Source organism: Panthera leo, chromosome E3, assembly GCF_018350215.1.
Source record: "Panthera leo isolate Ple1 chromosome E3, P.leo_Ple1_pat1.1, whole genome shotgun sequence".
NCBI lineage: Eukaryota > Metazoa > Chordata > Mammalia > Carnivora > Felidae > Panthera > Panthera leo.
This window is the reverse complement of record NC_056694.1, coordinates 9,472,601-9,487,422: the sequence shown is the minus strand read 5'-3', so window position 1 is coordinate 9,487,422 and position 14,822 is coordinate 9,472,601. Positions and strand designations below refer to the sequence as shown.

At 52.4% G+C, this 14,822-nt stretch overlaps 1 protein-coding gene across 1 annotated transcript in view; it reads right to left on the bottom strand.

The window, feature by feature from the left end:
- The window catches only part of HIP1 (huntingtin interacting protein 1), a 145,940-nt gene extending 131,780 nt beyond the window's left edge, over positions 1-14,160 (bottom strand). Inside the window, exon 1 of the mRNA XM_042922753.1 lies at positions 14,025-14,160. Within this exon, the coding sequence (XP_042778687.1) occupies positions 14,025-14,144 (120 nt within the window). The 5' untranslated portion in view covers positions 14,145-14,160. The remainder of the gene's footprint in view (positions 1-14,024) is intronic.
- Between the last annotated feature and the right edge of the window lie 662 nt (positions 14,161-14,822).

Here is a 14,822-nt window from a genome sequence, read left to right as displayed (position 1 = left end):
ATGTACCTGGTGGTCCTACAGAAGACTATGCTTGGGCAGAAGTGACCAACTGCAAAAGACTTCTCACTAGGTAATTTTCCTGTGTAAGTGACTTTGGAAGGCCAGTTCTTGGTGGGCGGGGAGGCACAAGACCCTCTCTGACCAATGCAGAAGAAGTTACCCATAGAAGTTAAGTGCAGCCAGGGCTACAGAGGAAGGTCTCACAGAGAAGGAAAGCCAAATAGAATTCCGTGTTTGAAGCTGAGAAACGGGACAGCAAAACTGGAATAACAAGGGCCAGGTGTTGTCAAAAGACAGTCAACTGTCACAGGGCTGCTGCTTCAGTCAATAACTGTGCTTTCACAGAATCACCAAGTCTCTCAACCTTCGGGGTGATCTCAGCCAATCCCCCTCATTTCACGACTGTGACTGAAGACCTGTATGTAGGAGGTAGGGACCACGATGGAGCAGGGGGAACCACAGCCAGGAGAAGCAAGACTTCCTGATTCTTTTCTTTTTTTAAGTTGATTTATTTTGAGAAAGAGAGAGACAGAAAGTGAATGTGGGCAGAGACAGAGGGAGGGAGAGAGAATCCCAAGCAGGCTCCACACTATCAGCACAGATGCCTCACACAGAGCTCGAACCCACAAACTATGAGATCATGACCTGAGCTGAAATCAAGAGTCGGACATTTAACCACTGAGCCACCCAGGCGCTCCCCCCTTTTTTTAAAGATTTTATTTTTAAGCAATCTCTACACCCAACGTGGGGCTCGAACTCACAACCCAGAGATCAAGCGTTCATGCTCTGCCGACTGAGCCAGCCAGGTGCCCTGAGGGTTCCCAATTCTTAATTCAGTGCTAAGGGAGCTCCTGGCTGCCAGGACTACCCAGGCACACTCCAGACCACCCTGGTGACCCTGAAGAAGGACCAGCACACTGCAGGGCCACCCCGAGGGAAGCTGTTCATTTGTCACCACCTCTGATTCCTGACCACAAGTCAGCTCTCTTTTGAGCAAAGACGCCATCATGATCGTAGAGAAAACAAAGGGTTTCTCACCCGCCTTTTTTAATAGACAGCACAGGGCTTGATCAAGAAAAAGAAAAAAGTAAGGTTAAGTAAATTATATCTGTGACCCTCACACTTGGAATTGCACCAAAGGACCCCACGGCGCAGCAGGAAAGAATGTTTGAACGGCTGCTGAATTGTTTTCCCAGGATAAGATTTCTGTGAATAGGCACCAAGTGTGGAAACGCAATGTGTTATCTATGGCCACAATAAGCACAGATGAAATAACAAGTGTCCCTCCGGGTTTAAAAAGGGTGGCCTGTCTGTGCAGCAGGGCAAGGGCTGCATGAGGTTTGTTGTCCCAGAGCGTGAGTTACCTGTTATCATCCCGTATCGGCTTCTTATCGCCAAAGTAACAAATTACCACCAATTTAGAAGCTTAAAACAACGCCCGTTTATCAGCTCTCGGTCCTGCGGGTCAGAAGGCTAACTCGGTTTCACTGGGCTAAATTCAAGGTGCTGGTGCAGCTGTGTTCCTTACTGGGAAAAGTTCAGATTACTCTCCCCATCTTAAGGTCCTTAATTACATCTGCAAAGGCCCTTTTCGCCATGTGAATGTGGTGGGAGGGGGGCGTATATTGTGTTGCCTACCACATCCTTGTCATCCCACCTGTGGGACACACTTCGGGAATACTGGCTCCCAGCGCACCGACTCTTACACGCACAAGCCTCTTTCTGGAAAGCGTCCCTCCCACTGAATCCTCCGCTCCTAAAACAGGCTCTCCTCTCCCTACCACCGTAGCCAAACCTACAGCTTCAGTCCAATGTGACAGAGACCACGTACATTCACCCCAGCATGGGGCACCTGCCTCGGAATGGGATCTGGGCCCTATTCCATTTTCGGTTAGAGCAACAATCAAATACAGTCAGGTCCTCAATACGCATTATGAGTTCACTCAGCAAACATTTGTTGAGGGCCTGCGGGGCCCTGAGCATCATGCTTGGGGTGGGGGCTACAAAGAAGGCTAAGCTACAGGGAAAGTCACAGTCCATCATGGACAGTCATCCAGATCAACACGTTGACACAGAAACACGCAGAAATACCATCAAGTAGATGTGCCCAGAAGAGTGGTGGAGGAACTTCCCAGAGAGGGGGCCATCGGACGTGGGACTTCAAGAATGAGGAATTTAGCCAGGTGGAAAAAGTGGGAGCGGCATTCTAGGCCAAAAAGAATGCTGTGCCACCTGGAGACACACAGAGGCGTGAAGCAGTGGGCTGCTGGGATAGAGTAGGGCTGGGGGGGAGGGGGTGTGGGGCGCAAAGTTTGGCTCTGTGCAATGCCCATATGCTTGAGTTTCAGCTTAGAGTGACAAAGAGGCTTTTAAAACATGGAGTTATAGGGGCGCTGGGTGGCTTAGTCAGTTGAGTGTTCGACTTTGGCTCAGGGCATGATCTCGCGGTTCGTGAGTTTGAGCCCCACGCTGGACTTGCTCCTGTCAGCCTGTCAGCGCAGAGCCCATTTTGGATCCTCTGTCCCCCTCGCTCTGCCCCTCCCCGGCTTACGCTCTCCCCAGAATAAATAAATATTAAAAAAAAAATTAAAACATGGAGTGATACAAGCAGGTATGCCTTTTAAAACAGAACTCGTTAAGACAGCCAAAGGGAGGGTAGATCTCCCGAGGGGCGGCGCTGGATGGCAGGAAGGCCAGCTGGGCTGTGCAAGACGTAGCTCAGGCTCCAGAAAGAGGCCTGAGCTGAGGCAGAAGCAGGGTGGCAAAGCAGGAGCGATATGGACAACGATCAAGGAGTCAGGAAGACACAACAACTGGACTCCGTGCGTAGCCGCAGGGGCGCAGAACGCGGGGAGGTCAAAATGGCCGCGAGAATTTCAGCCTCAAGGGTCAGGGATGGTTTATAAACTGGGATTCTCTAGAACCGAGAACAAAGGACAGGGAGCCAGTTTGTGGCAGGAGACAAAGTTCGGGTCTAGGTGTGTGGGGGTAGTTTTGTTTTTTATCAGCAGTAATGGGCTTAAGGCTGTACAGGGAGGTCCCTTCCTGCAATAAGAATCTCAAGAGAACAGGGCACCTCAAGTCACTTCCAAGCATGAGTCAGGGAGCTGACGTTCAAGAGGAAGTCCCTGAGAACCACCCAGAGTTACGTCAGACAGCTGGTCTCTTCAGGGGCCCCGGCTCTTGCTGGCTCCAGTCGTGCTCCCGTGAACCCAGAGTCAGGGTGTACTTCTTAGGGTTCACAGTTCAGAACTGGGACCAAAAATGGCTGACACTCATCAGGGCTTCACTCAAAATATTTCATCCTTCATGCTATGGACCCTTATCAAGAGTCACTCGGGGCCAGATGCTGTGTCAGGAGCCTGAGGCTTCAAAGATGAATAAGGTTCTCAACACAGAGTCTTGGCATGCCTACCAGGTGCCAGGCCCGGAGAGGTAGAGTCCTGGGCTGACCTGTTACTTCAAGGGAAGTTGCCCTGCATCTTGCTCAGAGGCAAAACCACACAGCTCATGCCTGTCAATCTCTTTCTGAAGGATCATGGAAAATGGGAGGGAAGAATATAGCATCGGTCAAGACGGACCCAAGAAAAACCAGAGAAAGCATTAGTTTCCAGATCAATATGGCAGAAGGGCCACATGACAGGCAGTAAGACGTAATCACACACACACACACACACACACACACACACACACACACACACCAACAACTGTCTAAGCTAAGAACTGTCATTGTGGGTTGGCCCCAGGGACCATGCAGCAGGACAGGGACCTCACAGAACCACTGTTAGAAGGTCAGCGTTTCGGCCATGTTCCCTCAAGACATCCCCCAAGCTCCCAGGTTCTCCCACTTGACATTGCTGGTCAAGCAAGACTCGATCTACATCTGTGGAGCACAAGCCAAGCGTGGGGTCATGTCTTCCACAAGTCCGCCACCCAGATCTTTTTTTTTTTTTTTAACTAATTTTATTGTTATTTAAGTTTGTTTATTTATTTTGAGAGAGAACAAGCTGGAGAGGGGCAGAGAGGCCGCGGGGCGGGAGGGACAGAAAATCTGAAATGGGCTCCACTCTGACAGCAGAGAGCCCAATGCGCGGCTTGAACTCACGAACCATGAGATCATGACCTGAACCGGAGTCAGACGCTTAGGCAACTGAGTCACCCAGGTGCCCCCCTCCCCGACCCCAGATCTTTGCTTTTATTCAAATATGCTTCTTTTGAGCCTACACCACACTTTCTTCTCTCATTCTCTCCCTTGAGAACTTTTCATCACCTGATTTATTTTGTACTTCACGGACCTCCCGAGCCTTAGCCAGTGTGTAATTCCCTCTGCTAGACATGGAGTGACTCACTGAAAGACGAGGGAGGACCTGAGGGCCCGTCTGCCGCTGCAGACACAAGACACAAATGAATGGAAGCCGAGGGCAACACGCTCAGTGTGGTCTAATGATAAGTCTCTACTTCACAACTACCTGTTACAGCGGGGCTTGGAACATGATGCTTGGATACTTGTGTGTCTTCAATCAAAAGCTGCATCAGAAGGGTTTTCACAGGGGAGGGGCGCCTGGGTGGTTGAGTCGGTTAAGCACCTGACTCCTATTTTCGGCTCAGGTCGTGATCTTGTGGTTTGTGGGATCGAGCCCCGTGTTGGGCTCTGCACTAACAGCACAGCCTGCTTCGGGTGCTCTCTCTCTCTCAAAATAAATAAATAAACATTAAAAAAAAAGAAGGGTTTGGGGCGCCTGGGTGGCTCGGTCGGTTAAGCGTCCGACTTCAGCTCAGGTCATGATATCACAGTTGGTGGGTTCGAGCCCTGTGTTGGGCTCTGTGCTGACAGCTCAGAGCCTGGAGCCTGCTTCAGATTCTGTGTCTCCCTCTCTCTCTGCCCCTCCCATGCCCGTGATCTGTCTCTGTCTCTGTCTCTGTCTCTAATAAATAAACATTAAAAATTAAAAAAAAAAAAGAAGGGTTTTCACAGGGGAAGCTATATTTGGGGGAGACCTCAAACGGTGGGTGGGCATGTAAGTGGTAAGTTCTTGGCCTCCTCAAGACACTGTCTCTTACTCCCTGGAAGGAGTTTTTTTTTAACCTTCTGTATTTTGAAATATAACATAGAGAAAAACTGCACAAAATGTACAGCTTAATAAATTATCATAAACTACTACACAGACCAATGAACAGATTGATGGCAGGACCTCAGCCACTCTCCTTGTACATCTTCCCAATCACTAACCTCCCTTGCATCCAAGGACAATATTTATCTGGCCTTTTATGGTGATCGTCCCCCTATTTCCCCTTATTTCTTTACTGCTTTACTGTCGAAGCAGCAGACTTAATACCAGTTTAGCTTTGCCTGTTTTGTGAACTTGATACAAATGGAAGCATACAGAAGGTGTCCTTTTGGCTCTGCCTTTTTTTTTTTTTTTTCCATTCACCATTCTGTGTGTAAGATTCATCCACGTTGTTGAATGTAACTCCAGCTTCTTCATTCTCCGTGTTGTGTAGTATCCCGAGGAGAGACCACATCACGATTCAGTCAGTGATCCATCTACTGTTAAGGGCTTTTGGATTATTTCCAGTCCGGAGCTGGTGCAAAAGGTGGTTATGAATATGCTTCCAGAGATCTTTTGGGGCACGTGTGTGCACTGCTGTTGGGTATACAGCTAACAGGAAAAGTGCTGGCCTCTTGAGTCTGTACATCCTTAATTTTAGGATAACACCAGGCTGCTACCCAACGCGGTTACACGAACATGCAGCCCCGTCAGCAATGCACGAGCGTTTCCATTGCTCTGCACCCTTGCCAATGCTCGGCACTGTCAGTGTTTCTTTTTTTTTCCATTTTTATTTCAGCCATGTTGATGGGCACCTAGTGGTATCTCATTGCAATTAAAAAAAAATTTTTTTTAACATTTATTTATTTTTGAGAGACCGAGAGAGACAGAGTGCAAGTGGGGAAGGGGCAGAGAGAGAGGGAGACACAGAATCCGAAGCAGGCTCCAAGTTCTGAGCTGTCAGCACAGAGCCCGACGCAGGGCTCGAACTCATGAACTGTGAGATCATGACCTGAGCCGAAGTAGGATGGATGCTTAACCGACTGAACCACCCAGGTGCCCCTCGTTGCAATTTTAATTTGCATTTCCTTGATTATTAATGAGGTTGCACGTTTTCATATGTTTATCGGCCATTTGTTCATTCCCTTTTGTGAAGTTCTTCCTGACTATTTTTCTTTTCTTTTTTTTTTTTAAACGTTTATTTATTTTTGAGACAGAGAGAGACAGAGCATGAACGGGGGAGGGTCAGAGAGAGAGGGAGACACAGAATCTGAAACAGGCTCCAGGCTCTGAGCTGTCAGCACAGAGCCCGACGCGGGGCTCGAACTCACGGACCGCGAGATCATGACCTGAGCCGAAGTTGGACGCCCAACCGACTGAGCCACCCAGGCGCCCCAGTTCCTGACTATTTTTCATTTAGGTGGTCCTTTGATCTCTTTTCAGATTTTTTTTTTTTTTTTTTTACACATTCTGGAAACAGGCCCTCTGATAGTTATGTGTGTTGCAAAAATCTGGGAGGAATTTCAAAAGTCCAAATAAATCAATTGCAAAAGACGTAGAGAAAAAAACAAAAATCTGTCATTTTTCTAAGTTACCAGCCCCAGACCAGGCTTCAGCTTTAAAGGGAGATCTAGAAAGAACACAATTTGAGATAAGACCCACCAGGTTCAAGCGTCTGCGAGCCCATTTCCTGAGTGCTCTCGGGCAAGTCACTTAAGCTCTCTGAGCCTCAGTGACCACACTTGAGAATGGCCCACTATTTGTCACACGGCTGTTCTGTGGCTGAAGGGAGGTTATGTGCAAATGTGCTTTATAAACTGCCTATCAGTTAAAATCAGAAGCAATCGGCCACACGGGCTTCCTGAACGGCCCCAACCAGCTTCCGAAGAGCTGTCTCTAGCGCTAACAGAGGCGGCAGCAGCAACCTTTCAGATCCAAGAAAATCCCCATTCTCCCTTCCACCGTCTCAGCCAGAGGACACCTTCAATCCCCGTCCCTCTGCCCGCACTGTGTCAGACTGGACTGCCCACGAGCCAGGAACAGGGCTCCTCCCCGCCTGCCCGGGCAGGAAAACAGGAAGCAGCCCCCACCCTGCCAGGAGGTGGGGCTGACAAGCTCCCTTTCCTAGGTGGGCACCTCTCCAGGCCATCAACCCTCTGGATGCGGGAGAAGCACTGGCCGCTGGCCCACCGCCCCGCCACCCCCCACCCGGGTCTTCTCCGTACTTTGTCCCAAGGTGGTGGAGTGAGTGGGCCGGTGGACAGGGGGTGTAGAACAGTCCTCCTCGGTGCCTTGCTGACATGCCAGGCAAGGAGCCCTTTCAGTGCCCAAGTGGGGCGGGGACTCAGCTCTCCGGCCACGTGGGTGCTCCTCGTCCCATTCTAAGCAAGGTTCAGCACCATCCTTTCATGCGCCCCAGTCTACATACAGGGGGGACGTGGAAGCTTTTCAAGGGAGCAGCCTAGAGCTCCGATCAAGCGCAGGTCCCTATTCCTCAGGGTGGAAACCCGCTTACAGGAATTTCATTAGCCCAAATGGTTGAGAGCTGGAAATCTTGCCCGGCCTCCCCAGTTTGAGCAGAGAAATTCAGTAGCAGAGCCAGATTTGCTCACTCCCCAGGGAGCACTCTCACGTTATGTGCACATCCCTTACTCCAGCAGCAGTACGCAGGCCACTGCCATCAGCCGCGTCCAGGTGCCTGGGACACACCAGGCCAGTTTCTCTCCCTTCCCCGTAATACCTTCTAGCTCAGAATGGCCCCACCCGAAGCAGAAAGAAACCTTGGGAAGTCCAAGCCCGTGTTCTGGGAATGTTTATAAAGTGTTCGGAACTTAACGGAAATCCAAATCATCGACCGTGAGCCCTAATCCCATCTCTAGACTCTGCAGGCTCTGTCCTAAATGGATACCCTGGGCGCACCAGCCTGGCACACAGGGCAATCACTTAGTAAGAGTTAATCATTGGAGAAATCAAAGGAGACAGAGGGAGAGCCTCCAAAATGTGCAAAGGGAAAGAACTCTGCAAGCAGAGGCCTGCCTGTAGCACCCAGGCTCCCGGTAGTTCCTCCAACTGTTTTACATCCACACATTTGGCAAACAGGCCCAGCGCCTGCCTCCTGCAAGGGCTCGCTCAGCACGGAGAGCCAGACCCTGCCCCCAAGAGCTTACGGTCTGGGAGAGAAGCCACGGTGTGACCTGGCTGGATGGGACAGACAGACGGCAGCTACGGGCCCCTGCTTGCTGGAATACCTGATCTGGCTGGAGGAGACTGCAGTGGCGGTCTAGTGCAGGGATGCGGTGTTAAGGCCCGGAAGAGAGAGGCGCCAGGGACCCTTAGGTGCCCCGTCATGCAGGGCTTCTTGGGACCCAGCAAAGTTTCTTGAGAAAAGGGGGTTACAGAAGCCAGTGTTGGGCTTTAGAGACAACCCGTCTGGCCCCAGGCTATTTGGGAAGCAGAAAGGAGGGGATTACACCAACACTGGAAAGAGGTACTAAGGGCAGGAACAGTGCAGAGCAGAGCAGTGGACAAGAGAAACATCACAGAGCACAGTGTGGCTGTGAGGAAACAGGAAAGGGAGGACTCACAGTGGATGCCAAGGAGCTGAAGGGCACCAGCGAGGACCAGACACTGGCATTCAGAGGCTGGGGAGGCCCAAAGTTGAGTCTGGAGCATGTGTGGTTTATGTAGGGACAAATGTCCAATGGGAAGTGGTCACACAGGCCAAGAACTCAGGAGGTGGCGTCACAGGAAGTAAGAAAAGAAACTATCAGAGGAGCTGAGCACAGAGGAAGTGGACAGAAGGTGAAAGAGAAGTGGGGTGAGGTTAGCACTTCGGGGACCCAACTGTTAGGGGGAGAAAGACAGCTGAGGGGGCTAGGCTGTGACTCCAGGGTGACAATCAAGCACAATCTGGGGCTGGTTTTCCTGAGTTTGGGTCCCGACTCTGACCCTGACTTCAGAACCTTGGGCTGGTTACTGACATGTCTAAGCCTTGATTTCCTCATCTGTAAAACAGGGATCATAATTTGTAAATTCCTTCCAAGAACTGGGAGCAGGTGTGGCTCATAAAGGCCTTTACCGTGTACACACAGCAAATGCTATAAATGTTGGCTATTCTCATTATTATCAATGGGAGGAAACCAAAGTACAGAACCACAAGTTCAAAGAAAGCTCTTAGCATCCTCTCTCTTTCCAATACCAACTAAGAGAGCAAGCAGGGGACAGGAGGGGGACAGCACCTTTTATGTTAGAAACCATTCCCGTGCAGCCAGAGTCAAGAAGCCCTGATCCCTCGGGGCGCCTGGGTGGTTCAGTGGGTTAAGCGTCTGACTTCGGCTCAGGTCATGATCTCACAGTTCGTGGGTTCGAGCCCCATGTTGGGCTCTGTGTTGACAGCTGGGAGATTGGCATCTGCTTCGGATTCTGTGTCTCCCTCTCTCTCTGCCCCTTCCCCTGCTCATGCTGTCTCTCTTAAAAATAGTCATTAAAAAAAAATAAAAATAAATAAAAAAGAAGCCCTGATCCCTCTGCTCAAACCCCAAAATTTTTGAGCATGTGAATCAAAGCCAGAGCTGAAGATCATGAGCAAAATGGTAGAAACACCCCCTGACTTTTTGGTCATCAGATTTCAGAACCCTGGCTTCTCGGTTTACTCGTTGCATGACCTTGGACAAGTCACTTGGCCTCTCTGAGCCTGAGCTATTAAATAGAATAATGGCTATAAATCACTCAGCATGTTTCTAGTGCCCACCAGGCCCTCAATAAATATTTGTTTCTGTCTCTTCCTCTCGAGAACCCGAGTTTCCTGGCTCTTTCCAGCTCACGGTTGGTTGGGATCCTGTTATTCTGTGGAGGGCTCCACCGGAAGGCTCTGTGTTTCCAGAGCCCCAATGCCTCCTCTGACCTTAGCAATCACCAACCACAGAGCAGAGGTGCTCAAATTTCAGGGTGCCCAGGGCTACCTAGGGCTCTGGCTGAAATGCAAGCTCTCATTCAGTAGGTGACGCTGGTGCTGTAAGTCCTCTGTGTAGAAGAGCCCCACAGTAGCTGGTCCACCTCTCTGCTGACTCATGAGCTCCCCCAGGCTGGTCTCTTTATCTCACCCATCTCGGTGTCCCCTCCACGCTCTCTGCTCACTAAATGGATGGTGAAAACATAAACCATGGAGAAAACCATTTTCCAGCTAAGCAAATACAGACAGGGAATTTTGTCTATGGGTGCCAGCCCTCCTGGTTCATTCCAGAATTGCCCTCCTTGGCCAACATGAGGACAGCGTGGTAGAAGGGGCCTGGGACCTGGAGTCCTGGATCTGAATCTTGCTTTTCAGTCACCAGCGGGTGGCCCTGGGCAAGTTACCGAGCTCTCACCCGTAAGATGAGGGTGTTAATACCCAACCATAGTAGAGCCCCCAGTGATGGCTAAAATGTGCTGTATAAACTGTAAAGTGTTCCAGGCAAGGTATCATTACCCAGCAACTTTTTTGAGGGCAAGAGCCACTTTTCACTCCCCTAGAATCTGAAGGGTGCTTGTGATGGGCTGGGTGGGGGACACAGCAGGGATCAGGTTGGAGATGGGGGCTGCGGCAGGTGGGTCTGGGGTCCCCACTCTGGCAGGGATGCTGGCCTAACCAGAAGGAAGGCAGAGAATTCACAGTCCTCTCATGGGCATGGGGCAGGGCTCCTGACTGAGGGTGTAGGAGACAAAGGACCAGGAGGGTGCTCAGGGGCTGTTAGGAAAAAGCATCAAGTAATTAAAGATGCCACCTGATGCCCACAGCTGAGTTTAACCCAGGCGAGGGCTTCCCTGCTGAGGTTAACCAATCATTTTCTACCCTCACCTACAGCTGGCTCAACACTAACACAGGCATCTGAGGACACAGGTGAGAGCAAGACACAATCACGGGGCGCCTGGGTGGCTCAGTTGGTTAAGTGTCCAACTCTTGATTTCAGCTCAGGTGATGATCTCACGGTTCACGAGATCGAGCCCCAAGTTGGGCTCGGTCGGCACATAGCCTGCTTGGGATTCTTTCTCTCTCCCTCTCCCTGTACCCCTCCCCAGCTTGCGTGCTCTCTCAAAATAAATAAATAAACTTAAAAAAAAAAAAGACACAGTCTTGTCCTCATGAAGCTCCTAGTTTACCGAGGGCAACATAGAGAGTGACAGGACAGGGTAACAGGTGTTACGGGTTGAAAGGCGGGAGTGGCCAATTCTGCTTTTCAGCCAGTTAGCCTCATCTGCGCTCATCTCCAGACGTGTTCTTTGCCATTCCCCATTTCTAGAATGCCCACCTCCCTTCCTCTCCACCCAGCAAGCACTATCTCATGCTGAATGGCGGTTAGGTCCTGGTGAGGGCTCCCAACCCCTCTCCACACCCACGCCAGCCTGTACTTTCCGCATGTGCTCTCGGTAATTATCACATTACCTAGGAACACTTCTGCCCCCCTACTGAAGAGTTAATCACAGCCTGCACCATTACTTGACATTTGTGCTTCCTTCGGTCTCCCCAGGTTACAGCAAGAATCACTGAAATTGTGTCCCAAAGTTTACAAAAATGCCTTCACGCCTCTTATTTAATTTAACCCCCACAATACACCTGTAAGGTAAGTATCATCTTTATTTTATAATAAGGAAAACTTAGAAAGGTCTGCCCGAGGTCATAGAGCCTATCCAAGTGCCTGGCTATGAAACTCAAACCTCTTACACTCCAATGCCACTGTTCTACCCAGAGGCACTGGGTGCCACTGTTGCCTCAGAGGCAACACAGCGCAGTGGTTAAAGGCTGGGACCACTTCCAGCTGTGTGACCTTGGGCAGGTGACTTAACCTCTCTGTGCTTCAATTTTCCCATGGAAAATGGGGCTGATGCCCACCTCATGGGTCCTTGTTGAGATTAAAGAAGGTAACACAGCAAAGTACTTAGAACAGTGGCAAACACGATAATTAGCTACAATTATCACTACACCTTGGCTGATTCTCATGGTCTCTCAACTCATTAAAAGTTTTTTCTAGCTCATTTTTATATCATAATACATTGGATACAGTTGAAGTCATTAAACAAAATGAGCTTTTGCAGATTGATTAATGCCAAGTTTTAGGACTGTTCTCTTTTCTTCGCTTTCATACCCCCCCTTACGGTTTCAATAATAGAGAAACTTTCTTTTCCTGCCCCAGCCTACCTCCTCACTCTCACCCCCACCCCCAAAACAAGGCACTCGGTCAGGTGTGGCCAATCGCAAGGGTTCCACATATAAAATACCCGCAAACATTGACCTAGAGTCTCCTTTGTTGGGTGGTCCCTGGATGGCGAGGGGACATGCCAGTCCTGGGTAGAAGGAAGCTTTTGCAAATCTAATTTCCATCACTATAATGAGTCAAAGTTTTACGTGTCTTCCTCTAGTGCTCCAGTTTTTACTGATTTGAGACTCCAGACGGAATGGGTTATCATAAAATAACACCTATTTCTTTTCCTTTCCCATTAAAAAAAAAAAAAAAGAAGACTATTCACACTGCTTCCTGGAGCAAGAAGCCTCAGGATCAGGCAACTCGTTGAGGCAGGAACACACACAGTGGACCAGCAGACGGAAAGATTCTTTCCTTCCAAGGGGGCCAGTCCACAGAGCCAGAAACCCAAACCCAGCTGGTCCCTGGGAGGCAGCAGGGAACTGCCATCTCTCCCATCACGCCTGGGGTAGGATGACCCAGGAAGGGGACACTCCTGACTTTACACCACCCAGACACACGTGCAAAGGGCCAGAGGCAACTGGAAAGAGAAGATGAAGTTCCCAGGGGGGTGAAAAGCTTTCTTCTTTGCAAGATTCCATACACAATACACAGTCAGGTCCTCACAACCTTTCTATCTAAAACCCCAAAGGCCTTCCTTCACATTGGACTGTGTTTGGCGGTGGGGGTGAGGCAGAACACAGCAGGGGAACCAGCCTCTGGCTGTGGAGGCCCAGCTGGATCTTCAAAGGTTCTACCCTGAGCGCAAGAGTGAAGCACAAATCTGCCCATACAACTTTGGCACCGGGATTAAAAGAAGTGCTGTGCCCTTTGAAATGGATTTTGCATACAAACGAGTTGATGAACACCAGAAACATGTCCGCTTTATTCAGTCAAATCAATACACCAGGCATTCAAACTCCGAGGTAGAAATGGATTGTGGCTTTTTGTTGATGACACTGGGGTATTTTGGCCCCCAGCCCTGCTCAGGCTGGACAAATAGGGCAGTCTGCCTATTAGCTGTCAGGCACATCTTGGGGGATGAAACCAAAATCCCAAGTCAGGGCTCTGGGCATCACTGGGCAGCTCATCCTGACCAGCAGCGGGCTGTCCGGCCAAAGGCCGGCCCCTGGCCCCTGGCCCCTGGCCCCTGGCCGGCCCTTTCCTCCAGCCCCCATTTTCCAAGCTCGGCCACACGTCGCATTTCCTACATTCCTTCTCGCCGCTCAGACCCCTGCAGCCTGGCCCTCGGAGGCCGACAGCTGGGGGTGGCGTGAGCCAAGCAAGAGGCACTAGGAAGGGGGTGCTGGGGGTGGGGGTGAATGTCAGTGCAACCCAGAAGCGATGGAGAGGGGAGGAAAGGGCTCCCCGCTTCTCATCCCAGTCCAGCGCTCCGCTCTCCGCCGCCACACTTGAGTGGCCCCCCAATGCGCTTCCCCTGCTGAGAGGGCACCCCTTCCATTCGGTCCTTCTTCCGTTCCTTCGGCTCTCACCGTCCCTGTGACCCCTGCCCTGCCCCACGGGTCGTGCCAGCTCCTCAGAGCCGCCCTGCCCTTCTCCCCAGGCCAGCTGGGATGCCTCCGGGTCCCCGACCTCCCCAGGATCGCCTCGACCTGAGCACCCAGATGCTCCCTCTCGCGGCCCCCCTGCCCCGTCCTCCCTGGGCCTGAAGACCTCTGCCCCCTTCAAAGCCCCTCCCGGGCACTGCGTCTCTCGGGATGCCCAAGCCACGCCTGCCCCGGGGTCCCCCGGTCCTCACCTGAGTCCGCTCGAAGCTCTCCCGTTCGGCCGCCTCGATCCCCGCGCCCACCCCGCGCCGGCTCAGCACCTTGGGCAGCGGGTTGGGCACCTGCTTCATGGAGCTAGCCATCCGGTCCATGTCGCCGCGCGGAGCCGAGTCAGGGGCCCTCGGCCGCCCCGGGATCCCCACGGCGCCGCCCGCCCCGCCCTACCCGCTGGGATCCGGCGCTAACGGGACGGCTTCCGCCTCCTATTGGCTGGGAGCGCTGCTACTCTCCCGCGGCCCCGCCCCACCCAGAGGCTTCCCCGCCCGCCCCCGCCCCCTCTGGAGCCCCACCGCGCGCCCCGCCCCTCTGGAGCTCTCCGGACCGCGAGGCGCGCCGTGACCGGTCCGGACGCCTGTCCGTCACCGGTTCCAGCCGCCCCCGGAGGGGGCGGGGCGGGGGGCGGGGCCCGGGCCGGGGCTGCCCTGACCTGCCCTCGCCCGCCCCTCCCCCGACGCCCGGCGCGCCGCTTTCCCCGCCTGTTCCCCGCGAGTCGCGCTCTCCTCTGCGGCGGGCGCTGCCAGGTTCCCGGCGTGGTGGGCGGGGGTCACGCGGGCTGGAGCGCCGGGCCTCCCGCAGGGAATCCAGGCCGCCTGGGAATAGCCTTGTTTACGCCGCTCGGGCGGGACGGGAGAGCGCGGGATGGACGGGCTCGGCGGCCGCAGCCCGGGGAAGCGCTGCCCCAGGCCAGGTCCCCGCTGGAAGGGCCAGCGTTGCCCAGACCTGGCGGCCGCCCCACCCTGCTCCCTCTGCTTCCTCCCGCGTCCTGACCC